General features: G+C 38.3%; 2 protein-coding genes across 5 annotated transcripts; one reads left to right on the top strand and one right to left on the bottom strand.

Annotated features, from left to right (window-relative positions):
- Positions 1 to 1,265: 1,265 nt before the first annotated feature.
- Positions 1,266 to 8,169, top strand: LOC116253035 (mechanosensitive ion channel protein 2, chloroplastic-like). Of its 4 annotated transcripts, none has more exons than XM_031627755.2 (15): positions 1,266 to 1,455; positions 1,544 to 1,579; positions 2,075 to 2,286; positions 2,371 to 2,436; positions 3,177 to 3,334; positions 3,722 to 3,845; positions 3,938 to 4,035; positions 4,152 to 4,265; positions 4,718 to 4,778; positions 5,303 to 5,452; positions 5,556 to 5,666; positions 5,824 to 5,991; positions 6,093 to 6,206; positions 6,962 to 7,018; positions 7,106 to 8,169. In XM_031627755.2, the coding sequence occupies exons 3-15, from the start codon at positions 2,212 to 2,214 to the stop codon at positions 7,892 to 7,894; spliced, it is 2,085 nt and encodes a 694-aa protein (XP_031483615.1). In that variant the 5' UTR covers positions 1,266 to 1,455; positions 1,544 to 1,579; positions 2,075 to 2,211; the 3' UTR covers positions 7,895 to 8,169. The 4 variants fall into 4 exon arrangements, with proteins under 4 accessions (XP_031483615.1, XP_031483613.1, XP_031483610.1 ...); XM_031627753.2 differs by having other exon boundaries at positions 2,021 to 2,286; XM_031627750.2 differs by having other exon boundaries at positions 1,993 to 2,286.
- Positions 8,170 to 9,050: 881 nt separating this feature from the next.
- On the bottom strand, positions 9,051 to 14,658 carry LOC116253419 (O-fucosyltransferase 31-like). Its single transcript, XM_031628222.2, has 10 exons — positions 14,293 to 14,658; positions 12,914 to 12,976; positions 12,606 to 12,687; positions 12,423 to 12,493; positions 12,264 to 12,352; positions 11,965 to 12,168; positions 11,415 to 11,676; positions 10,088 to 10,315; positions 9,820 to 10,017; positions 9,051 to 9,413 (listed from the first exon to the last, which is right to left on the bottom strand). The coding sequence occupies exons 1-10, from the start codon at positions 14,416 to 14,418 to the stop codon at positions 9,204 to 9,206; spliced, it is 1,533 nt and encodes a 510-aa protein (XP_031484082.1). The 5' UTR covers positions 14,419 to 14,658; the 3' UTR covers positions 9,051 to 9,203.
- Positions 14,659 to 18,569: the final 3,911 nt, after the last annotated feature.

Genomic DNA, 18,569 nt, shown 5'->3' with positions numbered 1-18,569 from the left:
AAGAATAGCCAAACAAGGGCCTCGTGTTTGAAACTATTACTTGGAAATGTGAATTTTCTGCTTTTTCCATAATGTCATTTTATATTGGAAAATGCATGTTCACACACAGATACCCAGAAACCATATTATAATGATTTCATTGATATAACCAAGTCTTTGATTTCATTTGAAGGGCAAAGGCAAAAATTGGCCATGCTGACTTGGGCATTAATGGCGTTGGTTATGACATTTCATAGAATGTTCTAATAAAAACAATCTGCTTTAACAAAAAGTGAGTGAATTCGAAAAATTCAAAAGCTTGAGTCACATTTCATAAATGGTAGCTAAAACTGTGCCCAATACAATTTATTTCTTGCTTTATAACAAAGTCAAGATGCTTTTCTAGTGGCCCAAAAAATTGCACGTGTTTGGAATACTTGCCAAAAGAAGCTATCAATGTCGAGAAAGGGAACTTTGTCTGCTTTTACCGACAAAACTAGATTTGATCTAAAACAAACCTTTAGCAGCTCTGCTTGAAGCTGGGTTGAACTAAAGACATTCAAATTGAAGATATTCAAAAGTTGTTTGAAAATAAAAACATACAAAGAAAAATCGCAATGGGGACGAGAGATTTTGGCACTTGCCCATCATTCTATTACTTCTACATTTTAAGAATTATATACTTGTTTTGGCTTATGCAAGAGGTTGATGTCTACATGAATCAAATCGATTGAGTAGCGAGCTTAATTTTCCAAGCCAAACCTCTTGGAGAGTTTATTTGGCGTCACTCAATAAAGATTTTGTCAAATAAGGAGGTCGGTGACAGAAAAGAAATAGTATTAAACAACCATAATAAATGATTCACAGAAGGAATTAGTCAAGCTGTTAAATAGGATGTAACTAGGCTATAGATGAGTCAAATCTTTTACAAACATGTGATTCAATAATCCCCATGCAATAATTCAACTCATATTCCATCTATCTGCAGCCTTGGGCATATCTTTTCTACAGTTCCTTTCTCAGCTAAAAAAGTATATGAAATTTAATGAGAGAACAAGGGTATCTTTTATTTGTATAAGAAAACATTAATAATTGAAGAAGAGTCGGAAAATTTCATTTTCTTGAAGATGACTAGCAGGTCGAGCAATGCACTGTAGATGAAAAATCCAGAAAAGGAAGCATGTTTTGATTATTATGATAAAAAGTTGGATCTGAAATGAAAAATAATGAGGATCTTGTCGGGCCATGAAAGAGAACGGCCTCCCCGAAACTTGCAACGACCAAACTCGACGACGCCAAAGTCCCAGTTTTCTTCCCGTTTCTTCTTCCTTCCTTCCCTCACAGGAATTACTTCTTAAGCAGTTGGGACGACCCAATTTTGTGGAGTTGCCCATTTCAGGAAATTCAACTCTTACCATCCGATCCTTTATCCACTTTGTCTCCCGCGCGTGGATGGAGAAGATGGACGGCTTCTAGGTAGTGACCTGCGCTTCTTACTTCTGTAGCTTTCTGGGTATGTTTATCCTCTTTTTGTCCTTAATTTTCCTGATATTTGCTTGCCAAGGTCACGAGGAGCCGAGTTCTTAGTCGGAAGACTCAGGTGAGAAACTGTTTTATTCATTTTTCTTTTTCCTTTTCTGTTTCGTGGCTTTTTACGAGACCATTTGACGATCAGGAAGCCTCAAGGTCTTGCATTTTTTCTGAATTTTTGGTTCTTCCAAGAGTTTTCGGTCTAATCCTGCTCTGACCATTTTTTGTCCTATTTGGGGTAGATGTAGATTTTTGAGTGCAAGGATTTTGGTATTTTCGTTGCTATATTCTTGCTCCGCCTGGCGTTTGAATTCCTAGGCAGAGATGAAGTCGAAGTTTCGCCTCAATATCAGTCTATGTTTTCATGTTTCTTTGTTTCTGATATGTGATTTTCGTTTGTTCTTTATGCAAAGAGCAAATGTTGATGGATTCATCTATCTGGTTTGGATTGGTTCCCTGAGAATGCAGGATGTCTATTTGTAGGTAATGGTGGTTCGCCATTTCGTGACAGATTTTAAGCTGTTGGCTGATTTGGTTGCCCAATTCTGGGTTCTTTGTTTGACAGTCGGCCCTTTAATAAAATGAACTTGATACAATCCTATTGAAGATTACAGCTGATTCTTGGGCATCTTATTTTTACAATTGTATTGAAGACTACAGCTGAATCTTGAGCAGTTTTCTGCTTACTTTGTTCTTCCAATAATGGCCACCAATTGCTTGCTGCAATTGTCTTATTATAACATTTGCAACAACCACGGATGTCCAGCTAAATTTAGGGTACGTCTCATGGTTGTTCAAGTATTTTATGTGTTCCATGACAATCGTGTTGGATGAATCTGATTAAGCTATTGCTATCTCCAGGGATTGGTTGGAAATCAACGCAGGAGTTCATTAAGTTTTCCTTCTTCACTATCCTCAATATCTTCGGTATTACATCCTCGTTCTGAACAATTGTGTGTTTTTCTGTTCTGTATGTTTGTAAATATCATTTTTCCATGGTTTGAATTGCCATCAATGCCTTTGGTTTCTAATGTTCTCTCCTATAAATTAGAATAGTCGATATTTGCAGTTAGTCAGGTTCTCAGGTTTTTTTTTCACATTATTATACTTGGTGGACGCCTTATTAACTGCCTAAAACATTCTTTATGGTAAAAGATGCATGCTTTTTTGTGAAACTATTATGTGTGTAAGCTTTTGAGTATGAAATGTAAGCCTTTGAGTCATATTGGCTTCATGTGTCACACAAATGACCATGTTGCTCCTTAAGACAGGCCAAAGCTCGCAACTTCTTTTGTGCCACTATCATGTCTTGATTTTCTCTGCTACACATGCTCATGCTTTGAAGAGTCCTGATTACTGTGATCATCTGTCGTCAGGAACAAGTTGGCTTTCTTTTGCTTCCTGACATCCTGCTCATGGGGGAAATTTGCCTGTGATCAGCTATTTGATTGGTTGGATCCACTAATACTCAACCACATAAAAATTGATTACTGAGGATATTTCCAAGAAGCCTGTTTTGATTAGGATCCAACAGATAGACTGAATTTTGGTTCCGATGGAGTCATCCCCACTTTATTTTTTATATTCAATGCCAGAGTTGCATAATTTCTTATCTGCAGTATTTGGAAACGAACTTGATGGTAATAGTGAGAGTGGTTCTTTGGCAGATAACAGGGGCTTGGTGCTTGCATCTTTCGCATCAGATTCACCATCCTGTTCGTGTGGTATCATCCACTTATAGTCCATTTACCTGTCGATCATTTTTCTTTCACTGTCGGGGACTTGAAACTCCTATTTGTAAAGCTACTGGTTTGGCTTTCTCTTGGTAATAATTTCCTCCAGTGCATTTTAAATTTGCTTTTATACTCCAGAAAGGTATCCAAGTGCATGATAGTTGCTATCTTGCTGGTGCTCTGCTGAAGATGCTGTTCTGCTTCACACACTGTTTGTGGATTTTATGGTTCATTTAGAAAAGGTGATCTTGTTATTTTGGACATAGTTGTCTTGCACTGACTTTTGGTATCTGAAGCAGTGCATCTTGTAGAAGTATTTTCACAAATTGGGACATTCTTAATGCTTTTCAATTGTTGCTCTCTCTTGATCATGAGACTTTTGTCTACTATTGTTCGTCTGCAATATATCTGCAGTTTGAATTCCTGAGCAACTTTTATTTTCAGTACCTCTGTTTAGGCTTTTATATTTTATTTTGCAGGTCATGCAACACTTCAAGTGGAAGGCCGATATTATTTCAGTTGGTGCCAGCAGTTGGAGTTATTGTTTTTGCTTTATGGGGTCTAAAACCAGTTGTGCGTTTTGTCCATTTCTTCTTTTTTCGTGTAAGATATTCTTGCCTGGCGTTTAAATATATGTTCTGAATGCATGCTTTTATTTTGAATTTGATGGGTTCACTCTCTACAAGAATCTGCAGTGTGATGTTGATGATTGGAGGAAGAGTAGGACTAATTACATTGTAACCTCATATCTTCAGCCTTTGATGTTATGGACTGGAGCGGTGCTATCGTGCAGGTAGGATTGCTCAAGTTTTTAATGCACAAAAGAGGACTGGAAAGTTACTATTATTGTTTTTGTTTGTCCCAGGTTTCCCAGACTTGGCTAATGTATTAGATACTTATGCTTTACAGGATTCTAGACCTAATCACCCTTCCTACTGAAGCTGGCCAATCTATGAAACAGCGGATTCTGATTTTCATTCAGTCATTGTCAACTGTGCTAGCATTCTCATATTGTCTCTCAAGGTGAGTTTTTGGTTCTTGCAAGTATACGAAGATATGCTTATGTTATTTTCATCTCATATTCCTCAACTACTTGTGCTTTCTTGAATCTACGAAGGGGCTCCTAATGTTGTTAGGTTATAGCAGTCTATTTGCAACAAGTTTTTTCATCTGTCATGGCATGCAGTCTACTCGTGTGTGCTTAAATATCTGGTTTTCTATCCACTTCATTAGACATTGAATCACCGGTTCCATGGGAAGAGATGGGGATCTGTTCATAGACTTTTCCAGCCAATATGCTGAATATGGAATTGTATCAACCCTTTTAGTGTTTCCACTGGAATACTGATTTGGTCAGACATCCTAATTTTCTTTCTCACTTATATATTTCCTTGATTGTATTTTATTTGTCATATTTTAAAAATAATGAGTTATACGATGTCAACTTGTTGCTAACAGATCCTTTATGCATGCAGCTTGATTCATCAGACACAGAAGTTTTTCATGGAAAGAAATGACTCAGACATTGCTCAAAATGTATGTACATATTATGGTCCTCTGAAAATTGGAGAACTGAAACTATTCTTGTCTCTACTTCATGATATTACATCTATTGATGCTTTTAATCTTTGTCTAGAGTCTGATTTCTCTGTATCACAGAACCTTTTTGATTTGTAATACAAGTATAATAGAGTCTTATGCTGTGGATATATGGCCTTTTAGACTTTTAATATTCCAGCACCAAAAGGAGACAACCTTAACAGATCCCGACATTGGGCTGTCATGCACTCACAAACACACACACACACACACACACATGTGCTTATATGTGGGAGAGAGATTGAGGAAAGAGACAATGATTGCATTTCAGTGTTTGACTCTTGCATCTTAGTGTTCGAATTCTGCATCGGACTAAAGATATAAGACTATAATTCCAATTTCAAATAACAGTATGTTTCACTTTCTTGATACACAAACTGTGCTGGGATGTGTAAACTTGTGGTTCCTGTGATACTTTTATCTGTGAAATTATGTTGTTATTAACCCAATTTTTTTCACAGATGGGGTTTCAATTTGCTGGGAAAGCAGTTGGAACTGCAGTTTGGATTGCAGCGGCTTCCTTATTCATGGAGTTGTTGGGATTTTCAACTCAGAAATGGTTAACTGCCGGAGGCCTTGGAACTGTATTGCTGACTCTTGCTGGTCGGGAGGTATGTGCTAAACATTCATTTTCTTGGTTGATTATTTGTTTCAGATTTTTTTAAGGCTTTTTTTGTTTTCTACAACGTATGCTTTTGTTTTCTTCTTTTACAGATATTGACAAATTTTCTGTCAAGTGTCATGATTCATGCAACCAGACCTTTTCTAGTGAATGAATGGATTCAAACAAAGATTCAAGGCTATGAAGTTTCTGGTTTTGTTGAGGTCAGTAAAACGTTGATAGAGACTGCATGCTGGAGAAGTTGCAAACTTTTATTTCAAAATCTACTACCTTTTTGGGTCATTGTTTACGGTTTCTGTTTGTCTTTCCAACACTTCCATTTTTCAGTTTTTCATTTATCTTCTGTCCTTGGCTTTTCAGCATGTTGGTTGGTGGTCACCAACCATTATAAGGGGTGAGGATGGTGAGGCAATTCACATTCCAAATCATAAGTTTACAGTAAGTGTGGTGAGAAATCTCAGCCAGAAAACACATTGGCGGATTAAAACGCACCTTGCAATCAGCCACTTGGATGTGAATAAAATTAATGTGGGTGAAGAAATGCGTTCTTATTTTATTGCAGTATAAATGCTGCTTGGTTCTATAACCAGCTTTTCAATTCATATGACTATATGGGCTTTGCATGGCAGAATATTGTGGCACATATGCGGAAAGTTTTGGCAAAAAATCCTCATGTAGAGCAGCAGAGATTGCATAGAAGAGTTTTCTTGGAGAGCATCAATCCAGAAAATCAGGCTCTTTTGGTATGCACTAGTGTGCTATTTTATTTTCTCTCTGAAGATTTTTGTCAATTTTGTTTTGGACATCTTGATACGTCACTAATAGAAAGTGTAGATAATAGAATAAAATTCTAAATTTTATTGCTTGGGAGGCTTAGTGATAAATACTTTGAGGATGTTTTTCAGATGCATCTGGGAACTTTATTTTACTGCTCTATTGTGCTTGAATTGCATTCTCATCAGTGGTGGAACTGTTCTTAGAACAGAAAAAGGCCAAATTTTGCAATTATATGACAGTTTTCTTAGACAAAGAAATTCTCTTGTGCAAAGTTACTGTTGGTTCTGTGGTTCAGGCAGTAACCAATTCCAACGTTCTCTTTAGATTCTTTTGCCAAAGACCCCACCACCGCTAAAAGAGTACCTTCTTCCCTTACTAATTAGAAATTGGTGCTGTAATATGTAATATGGTAACTAAATCATGTTAAACACATCAATGTGACAACTAAGTGGGATTATTTACACCCAGATTTGTGCAAGCATCGGCCAGAATCACCGTGCATTCCCTGATTTCTTATGGAAATCAGTTCTGGTTTTCGCAGCATTATACTATTCCCAGTTTCTTAATGATCATCAAACTCTATATTTTGATTGAACATCTTTGTTGTGACTGTTATTTCTTGCAAATTCATGGATTTTTAAAATTTTCCTCTGGCAGTATCAATGTTCTTTTCTTCAAACGAATCATCATAAGAAATAAAGGGCCTCCATTTTTTGTGCAGATTCTTGTGTCTTGCTTTGTGAAGACCTCTCATTTTGATGAGTACCTTTGTGTTAAGGTAGATATTTAAATTTTCCCATGTAAAAAGCTACTTGTCTGCTTGCCTTTATTTATGGTTTTCTAAGAGCATCTGATGCACTGACAGGAAGCGATACTGCTTGATCTCCTTCGAGTCATAAGTCATCATCGTGCCCGGCTTGCCACTCCCATACGGACAGTGCAGAAATTTTATGGAGACACCGACATTGAAAATGTTCCATTTTCTGAGACCATCATGAACTGGGCTGGAGTGAACAGAAATCGTCATTTACTATTGATTGATTCAACATCTAAATTTGGTGTTGATGACAAGGCAAGGGCACGAACTGCTCGCTCAAATGAAGAAATAGATGTTAAACCGCTGAGCTCTGAATCCAAGGCCACATCTTCTGAATGTGGTTCGCAGGCCATACAAGGCAGCAGGAATCGAAAGGACAGTGATAAAATTGACGGACCTCCTGTAACAAATTCATCATCAGTATCAATTTCCGAGCAAGCTAAAACAACAGCTGGAGGCTTAGATTCAACAGTCTCAAATCCCATTGACGGCGAACATCTTGGTCCTGCTTCTGATATGTCAACAATGCCAGATTCGAAAAGTGCAGCTGAGAAGGTTGGTGGTAATACGACCTCGTCTTTACATGGCAAACTTGAAGGTGAGAAAACGTCTGGCCCACCTGGGCCAACTGCAAGGTCAGCCTTGGAAGAAAACATTGTCCTGGGCGTTGCCCTGGATGGGTCTAAAAGGATACTTCCAATTGAAGAAGAAGATATCGAACAAAGAAAGTTAACAGCTTCCCGTAGCGGAGATGTTTCTCCAGTAAAAAAGGACGAAAGACAGATGCCAGCAACTCCAGGTGCTGCAGCTGCTGACCTAAAAGAACAGGACAGGTAGCACAAGAGTGTGAGATGCTGCGGTGCTTATAATTCAATCGTTTGCTGGACAACGCAGTGAGCTGTATTTTTTTTGGCTGGCTGGTTGTCTATAGGAATAGTAACTACGTGGTAAATTTATCGATCATTGCCTCACCTCACTATAGCTGATTCTCTTGCTGGGTGGGGAGAAATATTTCATCCTACCGCTATGGTGAAAGAGGCCTTGTCACAATATGGATCGATGTCATCTCTGCGGTCCACTGTTATCAAATACAAATATCCTATAGAGTTGTCTCTCTCGTCTCTCTCTCCCTCCTGCGATCAAGGATCTATAATTATTACCAACTTTCGTTGTGCACCTTTCTGATAATTAATACCAACTTTCATGTTGCACGTTCTTGACCGTCAAGCACAGATTGGAAGCAGTCCAACCCAGCCTTTTTGGGTGACCGGAGAAACTACAACCCACGGCCTGAGAAAACCGCTTGAAAAGGGAGCTAATCACCATTCAGAAAATGGTGAAATATAAGAACAAGGATAAACCACGCAGAACGTTATCACCCAGTTTTAACAAATTTTCTCCAAAACGACAGCAGAAAACTCTTCAAGGCAAAAAGTTGCACCTGCTCATCCCATGAGAGTGCAAGCTACCGTCAAGGCACGCGATATAAATGAAAGCCACAAGGAATTTATGAATGTTCGCCGCTATGAAGCTGCAATGCCAAATTTCCACGAAGTAAACCGGTCTCCTGGGTATATTACAATGTGGACCTTCCGAACATAAGATGCAACGGAGTGTTTACGGAATTAATCAGCTCGGTAAGAATAAGAAGCATGGTTGCAGGTAACGTCGAGGGTCATTTTGCCCCATCATATGGCGACCTGTCCCTGCATGTACCGAGCACCTTTCTGTCTGATGAGGGACAAACTTTTCCTAATTACCGGAGTGAATGGGTGTTCTGTGTGCTTCCGTTGATAGATGAGAAAATTAATGGTTGGCATAATTTCGAGCATCTTGAACGTGTCATCTGGTGGAGGATATTAACGACTTGGTCGTACTCTTCTAGCATAAGGCTGCTGCTGTATGTTGTGTGTATGTGAGCTTTGTATGTGTGTGTGTGTGTGGAGGTAGACGGAGGGTGTACCAGAGAGCGCGAGACAGAGTGAGAGAGATCTTAAACACACGTCAAAAACTCGGGGATATACATATGCCACAAACTCACAATCTAATGTTTATTAGCCGCAAAAGGCAATCACATAAGGATAAATTATCTGCAAAAGGTCATCAGAGAAGGATACTATTTTAAGGGCCATACAAATCAAAGACGTTACATATTGCACATACACTCTGGAAGTGGGTATGCGTAAATTGACTGAGTTGGCTTCCTCAACTTGATTTCTCCTAGTCTGTCCTTGTGCCCATCAATGACAGCCGTCTGAAACTCCGACCACCCCATGCTCTTATTCAGGAACAGCTGACCCATCAATGCCATGTTCGGCCTTATAGTCTTCAAATTCTCGTATGAACGATGTCCCAACTGTAAAGACAAGCAAAGTTCATTGATCATAGAAGTCCTTCTGCACAAAGCTTCATAGAAAATACCAGAAATTCTCATCTTATTGCTTCACAAGAAACACCAGACCATTATTTAATATTTACAAGAGGCCGCTCTTATCACGAGAGGAGATCTCTCAGTGTAGGTGGGTCGTTCTCTATTTCTTAAAGACCGGCCAACGATCATCACATTCTGGACGATCTTGATGATACATTGATACATCACTAATCATGCATACAATGTTGGGGTGTGCGTAACTGTTCAACGGACAAGTAGGCTAATGTTTTTGACAGCACATCGGTGACACAAGAAGGTCAATATAACAGAAAAATATTTGCAAGTCCCAAAGATCATCGAAGATTATGACAGCAGGGGAAGAAGGATTTACCAGAGCATTGTGCATATTTCCTGCAGAAGCTGAAATAAATACATCGCTGCGCATGCTAACATAATAATCCACTGCAGCCAGAAGCGAAGCTTTGCCATCAACTTGTGCCAGCTCTTCTTTGGATGCTAAGCTCTTCTTGTCTTCCATCAGAGGGAAAAGCTTTCGCAGTGCAGAGATCCTTGCTTCCCCACCATACACCTGTTGAAGAAGCTCCATGAGTTTGTTGTTCAGAAAGACTGCTATATATCTTGAGAAGAATGGGCCTAACCTTGTAGGAGGCAAGATAGAGCCTCGTGCTGTTGTCAAAGCCTAAAGCTGCTAGTAGCAAGCCTATTTCTTCCGGTGTCAAAGGACAGCGCCCTTGGCTCCTTAACTCCTCATCTGTAAACTGAGAATTCAAGACTCTGCCTTGCCAAATCAATTGACGGTATCTTGCAAGGGCCAGTTTTTCAGCTTTTCCCCCTCCAAAATCACAAGCAGAATGAGCTGCCATATCCTGCACAGAGAAATGGCAAATAAATGACGTAATCTAGATGATATCAAATTACTCTTTTTTTTCCCCGTGAAGTAACAAGCCTGAAATTTTCCGAACATGATTGATTTTAGTTAAATCAAGAACATTTAATTGAAAGAGATTGCTGAAGGCAGCAAGAATCTTTATTAAGCATGTCTGCTATAATAGCACCGCCACCAAGTCTAGTATTGGAGGCTCTAGCATCTTCTGTTGCGGAGACACATCATCTTTTAGAGGATAAAAAGTTTTGTACAGATCCCTGGTAAGAATTGATAGTGTCTTCAGGAAAGATGAGCAACTGTCCTTGAAATTTCCTTTCTTTAGAAGTTTTATCTTGTTGGACTTCTGCAGGGATGCATTGTGATTAAACCCATGTACAACAATTCTTTCAAGTTTCAAGATGTCCCAAAAGTCAAAGTCAACTAAACCTGCATACTAGCTTTAGTCCGCTGTATCGCAAAAATGAAGATAGTGGTCCGATGTTTGGTCTTTCAATGGGTTTAGCAACAAAGGGTTCTGTACACTGGCTAGATGGGCTTTCCTGGTGCCCACGGATTGGAGAAGGCCCAATGTTTCAATCCGAAGGAACAAATCCTTTCCCACAAGGCTGAACCATAGAAGACTTTCATGGTGCATAGAGGACTGCCCGGAAGTTTATGTAACAGATAACCATAACAGAGCATGGTAAGATAGACGCCGAGCTGCCTGGAATGACGTAAAAGGAACTGCTGTTTTCCTCATCATCAAGACAGTGTTACTATAATGTCTTTGCAGTATTGGATATGGATCCAGAATGATTGAGACTACTTATATCACCCATTCTAGTTGGGATAACACCATTGACTGTTTAACTTTGGTCTACACGCACAAAAGTTCATACTAAAGATTATGTTGCATGTCTCAGAGAGCGTTTCACCAATTTAGTTTTCACTTTTCAGTACAAAAATGTTATTCCTTTTCTCTTCCTTCGTCCTTTTAAATGTGAAATCCTTCACTGATTCCCAACACATAACTTCAGATCATTGTGATGTTCGAAGAGATAACAAGAAAACCAGACCCAAACAGAAGAAACACAAAATACCTTGTCAAAACGAAGATGCAGTGCAGCAAACTTCGCAGGTGCTTTGTCAACTGCATTGTTGGTTATCTCTGTCAGGTACTTGTCTTCATGTTCTAGAGTGCGATACTTGAGGCGCTGAACAAGGGTCTCTCCCAAAGCATTGATATGGGGGACAAAAGTCAAAGCTTGGAAGTTGACCTTACAACGCAAGCGTTGAATGTCAAGTGGCATGTTATCAAATGCCAATCTATGGGAGAAAGGAGAAATAGCAGCAATACCATGGCTGAAAGGGAAAAAGATGAAGATTAATGAAAAAAATATCATAAAAAGTGCATCCAATAGAACTAGAAAACAAAGGCATACGAAACATTTAGTTGCATGCACATGCATAGTTTGCAATCACAAAAGAACATCGTATAATCATCACACGGCAACACAGGCATAGAAGCATATCTACACACACAAATCACCATCACTTCAGTAGCATGCATCCATCAGCATGTAGAAAGGATTGTGGTTCAGTATTACTAATTGGAGCGCTAAACCTCTAAAAATTTTTACAATTGCTGACCTCTGCAATATGGGTAAGACATTGTCCAGATACCAATTTGCAGACGCATGAACTGGAGCTGACTTAACCCGTGTCTCCCGAATTCCCGCTGCATAGTACTCTCTTGTGCTCCATAAAAATTCACTGGGTAAATCCCGAACTATGTTAATGTCGTGTTTGAGCACCTCAATGAAGTGATCCACATCATATATATCGGCAAACGAGCTGCAGGAATTACATAAAAAACATTAGTAAAAAACTAAAATATAAGACGAACGAGGACAGCGTTGGAAATCTGCCATGGCATAAAGAGGTGTTACCTCAGATCCTTCCAAACGGCATTGAATTCAAAGTGTGGGATCACAAGAGTTGCGTTCAATATTTTGGCGACAGCAACTGCATCACAGATCTTTCGAACAATGGTCACTTAATGACTATCTATATGTAAATTAGCAATGTCACTAATACTAGGAACTTACCCCCATTCTCTGCTGGTTCAATCCTCCATCAAGGAAAACCTGGATATATCCCTGTGATCTCGTTGGAAAGGCTATATAGAAGAAGAAAGCAGATATATCAGCTATTATCTGAGTTTAACAATTCCTACAAACCAAGACTTATTCAAGATCATCACACAGTAGGTGTTGAAATCCAGTTCTTACGTTGTGTAGCTAAGGGCTTATCACAATGTCTTGGCTCCAAGCTAGGCAGGGCAGACCACAAATCGGAGCGTTCCTCATCCAGCTGAACAATAAGCAAAGCAGGGTGCAAAAGAGAAAATTAGCGCAAGCAGGGTTAAAGGCTTAAAGCAAACCGAATGTGAAAACTTCAGATTTAGGTAAATGCATGTCATAACAAGTCAGTTGGAGGCTTGTTTCTAAGAAAAAACAAGCACTCGGTGCAGTATTCTAGCAGGCATTCCTGCAGGAATGCCTCATACTGTTCTGTAAGAGAGAGATCATTTACATACTGGTGGACGGTCTAAAGCACTCGTTAGCAGATGCAAGTGTCTCGGTTTAGCCACTTTCTGTTCCTGCAAGTTCAAGTGGCACCCCGTCAGAAGAACAAATGATGCGGCTCAACTGAATTATCAATAATTTCTTTTTTTGAGTTTTAAAATCACATAGGATGAGGAATCCTCAACAAAGTATAGCCGTTTTTTCATAACTGAGATTATCTTCATGTCGACTACCAAGGAATACTATTCAATAGCCGAGCTTGAGATGCTTATAGCAATATTGTAAAGATCACATTGAAACCCCAAAACCAGATGGGTCGAGTCATGGTAGTGGCCATTACCATATCGTACCATGAAATGACAAATTAAATGACTATTTAAGACCTGTTAAACTTTGAAAAAGAGGAAGAAACAAGAAACAAAAAAGTCAGAAAACAGAGGAAAAACCATAAGATGCAAGCCAGAAGAACAGCGGACAAATTTAAGCATAATAAACAGCTGAACAAACAACAAATAGATGAAACTGAAGTTTCTGTTAGTTTGCGACCTAGAGGAGGCCTCTCCAGAAAGAGGGGAGAAAAAAGTACAATTTTGCAGAAGACGGAAATAGTTAATCGGAACCATTGATTTATAACTACATGGTTTGGGAAAATGTACATTGTTCTGAAGATGAAATGAATAACGTTTTACCACTAAATCTACTGCTTCCAAACCGATCTTTGAACAATTTATCTAATACTTAAAATGCAAAAATATTTCCGAATTATTATTTCATGAGCTTGTAAAGCCAACCCAACTGAACACCTGATTCACGTTTGGCATGTTGGGGGCTATTTATCAGGTTTCTTCATAAGCTCAACGCAGGCAAGTATAGGATCCCGTCATTTCCACCATTCACTGAACATTAGATTGATTCACAAAATCAGATTTGCATGCCGATCAACCATTCCCTTAATAAATTAGCCGATCTTCCTTACTTTGTCACGAGTTTCACAATTGCGAAAGAAGATTGAATGTCTGCTTCCAATCCTTAAACGATGTGGAAAAATATGAATTTCAGCTCAAGCCCAGTTCAGATTGAAATAAAGAGAAAACAAATGGTCCAACAAGAAAAAACAATAAGAAGAAGTAAAAAACTCGTCATCCTACATCAATAAATTCTTCACATCAAACGCAAAAGACTGCATTCAAAGAATACCCAAGAAACCACCATTGCCATTTGTTTCCTACCAAAAAAAGGACTAAAAAGCAAACCGAAAGAAGGAAAAGGGCCAAAGCAAAAGACTGGAGAAAAACTGGAAGCAACCTCATTAAAGGTAACACCTAAAATGAGAAACAGATGAAAAACTGAAACTAAAAGATCACAAGAAACAGCGCAGACCAGAACATACCGAAATGATAGAAGGCAATGCTTGGCCCAGTAATGAGAAGAGCTGAGGGAAAAAAACAGGGAGCAAGAGAACCAGGAAACCAGAAAAAGCTCCTTTCTGACTGCGATACCGCGAGTGCAACATCATGGTGCTCCTTCTCCTCCTTCCCTCTCACCGCCTAAGCACCTACCCTTGATTTCATGGACTACCCACCACACCAATTAAAGTTCCAGACCGTGGGTGGCGATCCGATTCGCGCCAGAATGATCGAGGGTAGCTGGCACATAAATAACACGCATGGACCTCTCTGGAGTCTCGATGTAAAAAGGGTACATCAGCCACGAGTCAAAAGACAGAACTGATGCTCGCAATTATTAAAAGGTATAAAATATGTACAGATGGAGAGGAAGAGAGAGAGAGACAGAGAGAGGGGGAATGAAGTGTGATGAGATCCCACGGAAATAACAGCCCACCGACGAAAGCAGATCTAAGGACCAACAGCTCGCGAAAGGTACTCTGTCGGCTTGACGACGGTGGAAGCTGCCACGCGGTCTGACGACAACCTGATGTTTTTCGCGTCTAAACAATTTGATTGGTTTTGATGCTATTGACTACATTGTTTACAGTGCAGACTTACGCAGTAACAGTGTCAAGAGGGTGGAAAAACAAAAGGGAATTATGCCAATCCAGGTTGCTGACCGGAAAACCAAAAAGACATTAAAATATCGATCTGTAAACACTCTTTCACATAAGTCTGTAAGAACTCAGATTTTGCTTACACTCTTGATTAAGAGCCTTGTCAATATTGGAACCGAAGGTGAATCATTTATAAAAACAAACCGAGAATTATCCTCTATTGATCGTTTTAAATCAGCCCAGTCACCCCTACTGAAATGCTTTCTCTCAATTAAAGATACGCCAAAAAGTTACTAGTCATGCATAGCAAAGGATACATATTGATATGTTTCAATAAGCTTTTTCAGCTTGAAAATTTTAATAGGGCAAAGTATAAAATATTGTTTCTAAGTAATGACATTAATATAATGCCTTCGTTAACAGCTGTTCTAGAAGAGGTGCCCGAGACTAACAAAAAAATATAAAGCTCTTCTCCAGATCATGTCCAAACTTAATAAACCACTTGTTTATTTCCATAAGAAAAGGTCTCATCGCTATAAATGTGACTGTAAATTTCAGCTACCCACGCGTCCACAATAAATGCAGCATATGCTCCTCCGCCCTACGTCCATTCTAAATAAACGGGGAAAAATATAATAGATAAATGTGGCCTGTGGTGGCCTATGGTTGCCATGCGATCCATCTGAACATGCATCTTATCATCTCATGCATGTCTGGCCGTCCACCATTACAAGATGAACGGGTGAGCGCATGTCCAGCGCGACGCTCTTTTCATTCACATGCATGTCCTCGGTGCATGCGCCGACATGAACATATTCCCACAGTCCAGGACAGCAAATTAGAACGCGGGAAACCCATTCCCCATTTTGATTCTTGTCAATTTTTTTACGATTTTAGTTTTTCAATCTTGTGTTTCATCGAGAAGAAATGGTAAACAATCTGCACTTGTTCATTAAAGCTCATGACAAAGCGATTCTCTATGGTCATTGACATAATGATTCAACTCGCCAAACTGATATAATAACATAATCTCTGGCGTCTTGATCGCGATCATCTTGGTTTCCGTGTTATATATATATATATATATGTGTGTGTGCGCAGGACACACAATTAAGGCAGCTGACAAGCACTTAATTGATTAGTAAAATCGTTCTTAATAACATCTACTTGATATCAAGATGTTTGGCGCTCTCTACTATTTATTTCTATTGGTGCTAAAAGATAAGAAACATTGAACATAAAACTGGAAAACACAACTTAGAGAGAGAGAGAAAGATAAGAAACATTGAACATAAAACTGGAAAACACAACTTAGAGAGAGAGAGAGAGAGAGTTTTGATTTGCATCAATTATCGTGGAGTACACTGATATTGTTGTATTTCTCCAACCAGCGAACTGCTGCGAATACCTGTGCTCGGTGCCGTATTTCTCCATGTGCGTCGGCACTTGGCAGTCCTCCCTTCACCGGCAACCAAACACCTTTTCGAATATTGTCATCTTGTGCCCATCAAGCCCCAACTCACGATTACAATGAATGAAGTTTTAAATGAATAATTTCGGGGACTTGCATGTGGGCAATTGCTTATGTAAAACTTAATTTTTTAAATTTTTTTGTATTAATATTTTTAATAACTTTTTAAATTTATATGTTAGTGTTTTTTAAAATTTAAAATTTTATATTTAGGAGACTCTTTAACTAAAATATTCTAGCTTCGCTCCTGCTGTGATTCTTATTCACATTTTTAAGAGAAAAAGCGGCGGAGGACCACCGAATCTGGCAGCTGCCCTTTCCCACACGGCACCTTGAGAAAAAGGCAAACTGATGGTAAGGGAGATAAAGAGACAACCAAAGCCAGATTGCTCCTTTCCTTCCCATGCTCGTTCCCCGCTGCTTCACGGTCATCACCTAACTATTATTTGCTTTAAAAGTGTTTAAACCTTTTGAAAAAGTTGTTAAACACTATTTTGTGCAAAGCATTTGTCCGTCATCTTTCTAAAATCTAAAATCAATGACAACACTCTTCCTTCCTTGGTGCAACTGACTGAGCAGAAGCTGATAGGCAGCCATTATTTAGCTTGGGGTGGCGTTCGAAAGCACCTAAAGTAAGTTGGCATCACTCTGAGACGCCTAAAGTAAAGTATGCGAGAATAGGTCGAGATTTCAGCGTTCAGTTGAGTGGCCGAATAACATACTCCTCTATTTACTTACAATTGTAATACTCTTATTTACAGTTAATATCGATATGATATCTACCTTATGTGACTTCTTGTTCTATCTACAAGAAAGAGAAAGAGAAGAGGAAAGTCCTGTTTATATATATATATATGTGTGTGAAAATTAACTTTTTGAAAATCTATGGGGGACTTCTGCTCTATTGGTTCGGGCATTGTTGGTCGCCGTCGTCATTCACGGAGGTTTTAGGTTGCCAACTATTATAGGTTGTAATAGCGGCGGCACCAGCTTTCTTGACCATGCAGCGCTCCACTGCTGCCACTTTCCATATGCAGCCTGCGTTTCTGGTGAACAGTTGTCGTTTGGACAGCTTGGTTGTTGGGAATGCTTTTTCGACGGGACGGCTCTCCTTCTCGAGTCTGATTGTGACTACTGTGTCTCGTATGTGTCTCATTAAATAAAAATTGAAAAAAGCTTTTGGATTTGTTTGCTTTCATTAAAATAAGCTATTTCATTATTATAAAATATATTAAAATATTATTATATTATATTATATATATGTATATAGTTTTCTGTCTGCGGTAAAAGACCTCTTTCCTTTTTCTTTTTCTTTGGTATGGAAAAAGCAGTCAAATATATATATATATATATATATATATATATATATATATATATATATATATATATATATATATATATATATATAATTTGAAAGAAAAAAAAGAAATAAAAAAGAAATTGATAAATACCAGTTATTGATACAAACTAGACCTTTTAATTTTTTTTGCAAAAAAATTATTTAAGATGTTTAAAAAACAATTTTCATATAAAACATGCTTTAAATTAAGTTGCTTTTATGAAAAATGTGGATTTTTCTATTATCGAAAATTGATGCTATCATAGTTATTTATTTTTTCTCATTATAAAAACACTATTAATACAAAAAAAATGAAGAACTTTATGTATATTTTACATCAACTTATCCTTAAGATCATATTGATAAGGTTAGATTTTTTTTTTTAAAATATAATGCTTAAAGGGCCTGATTTTTGTTTTTAACCAATTGGTTAGGTTCATACCAATATATATATATATATATATATATATATATATATATATATATATGCTTTCACTTTATTACAAAATTTGCATATACTTTTTCTTGTACTCATTATCTTTGTGTTTCTAAAATTCTTCTGTCACGATGGCACAGACAATGCCTAAGGAAGTACTTCAAAAATAATTTTATATGTAAACTGAAACAATAATAATAATTCCACCTACAAACCCTTAAGGAAGAAAATGTAAATTTATATGATAAGTTGGCAACTTTATTTTGTATATACCGAACACCTAATATGTGATCGGATGCATTAATTTGCACCTTTTCCCTTTCTATGTTCCAACAAGAAACGCTTGAACATCATTCTTCTTAAATACTTAGTTTGGTCAAGCAAGGTTGCTAAACTGCCAGCTATCTTATTCTTGA

This window comes from Nymphaea colorata, chromosome 4 (genome assembly GCF_008831285.2).
Source record: "Nymphaea colorata isolate Beijing-Zhang1983 chromosome 4, ASM883128v2, whole genome shotgun sequence".
NCBI classification, from domain to species: domain Eukaryota; kingdom Viridiplantae; phylum Streptophyta; class Magnoliopsida; order Nymphaeales; family Nymphaeaceae; genus Nymphaea; species Nymphaea colorata.
Note: the sequence above shows the minus strand (reverse complement) of the source record. Positions and strands in the feature narration are given on the sequence as shown.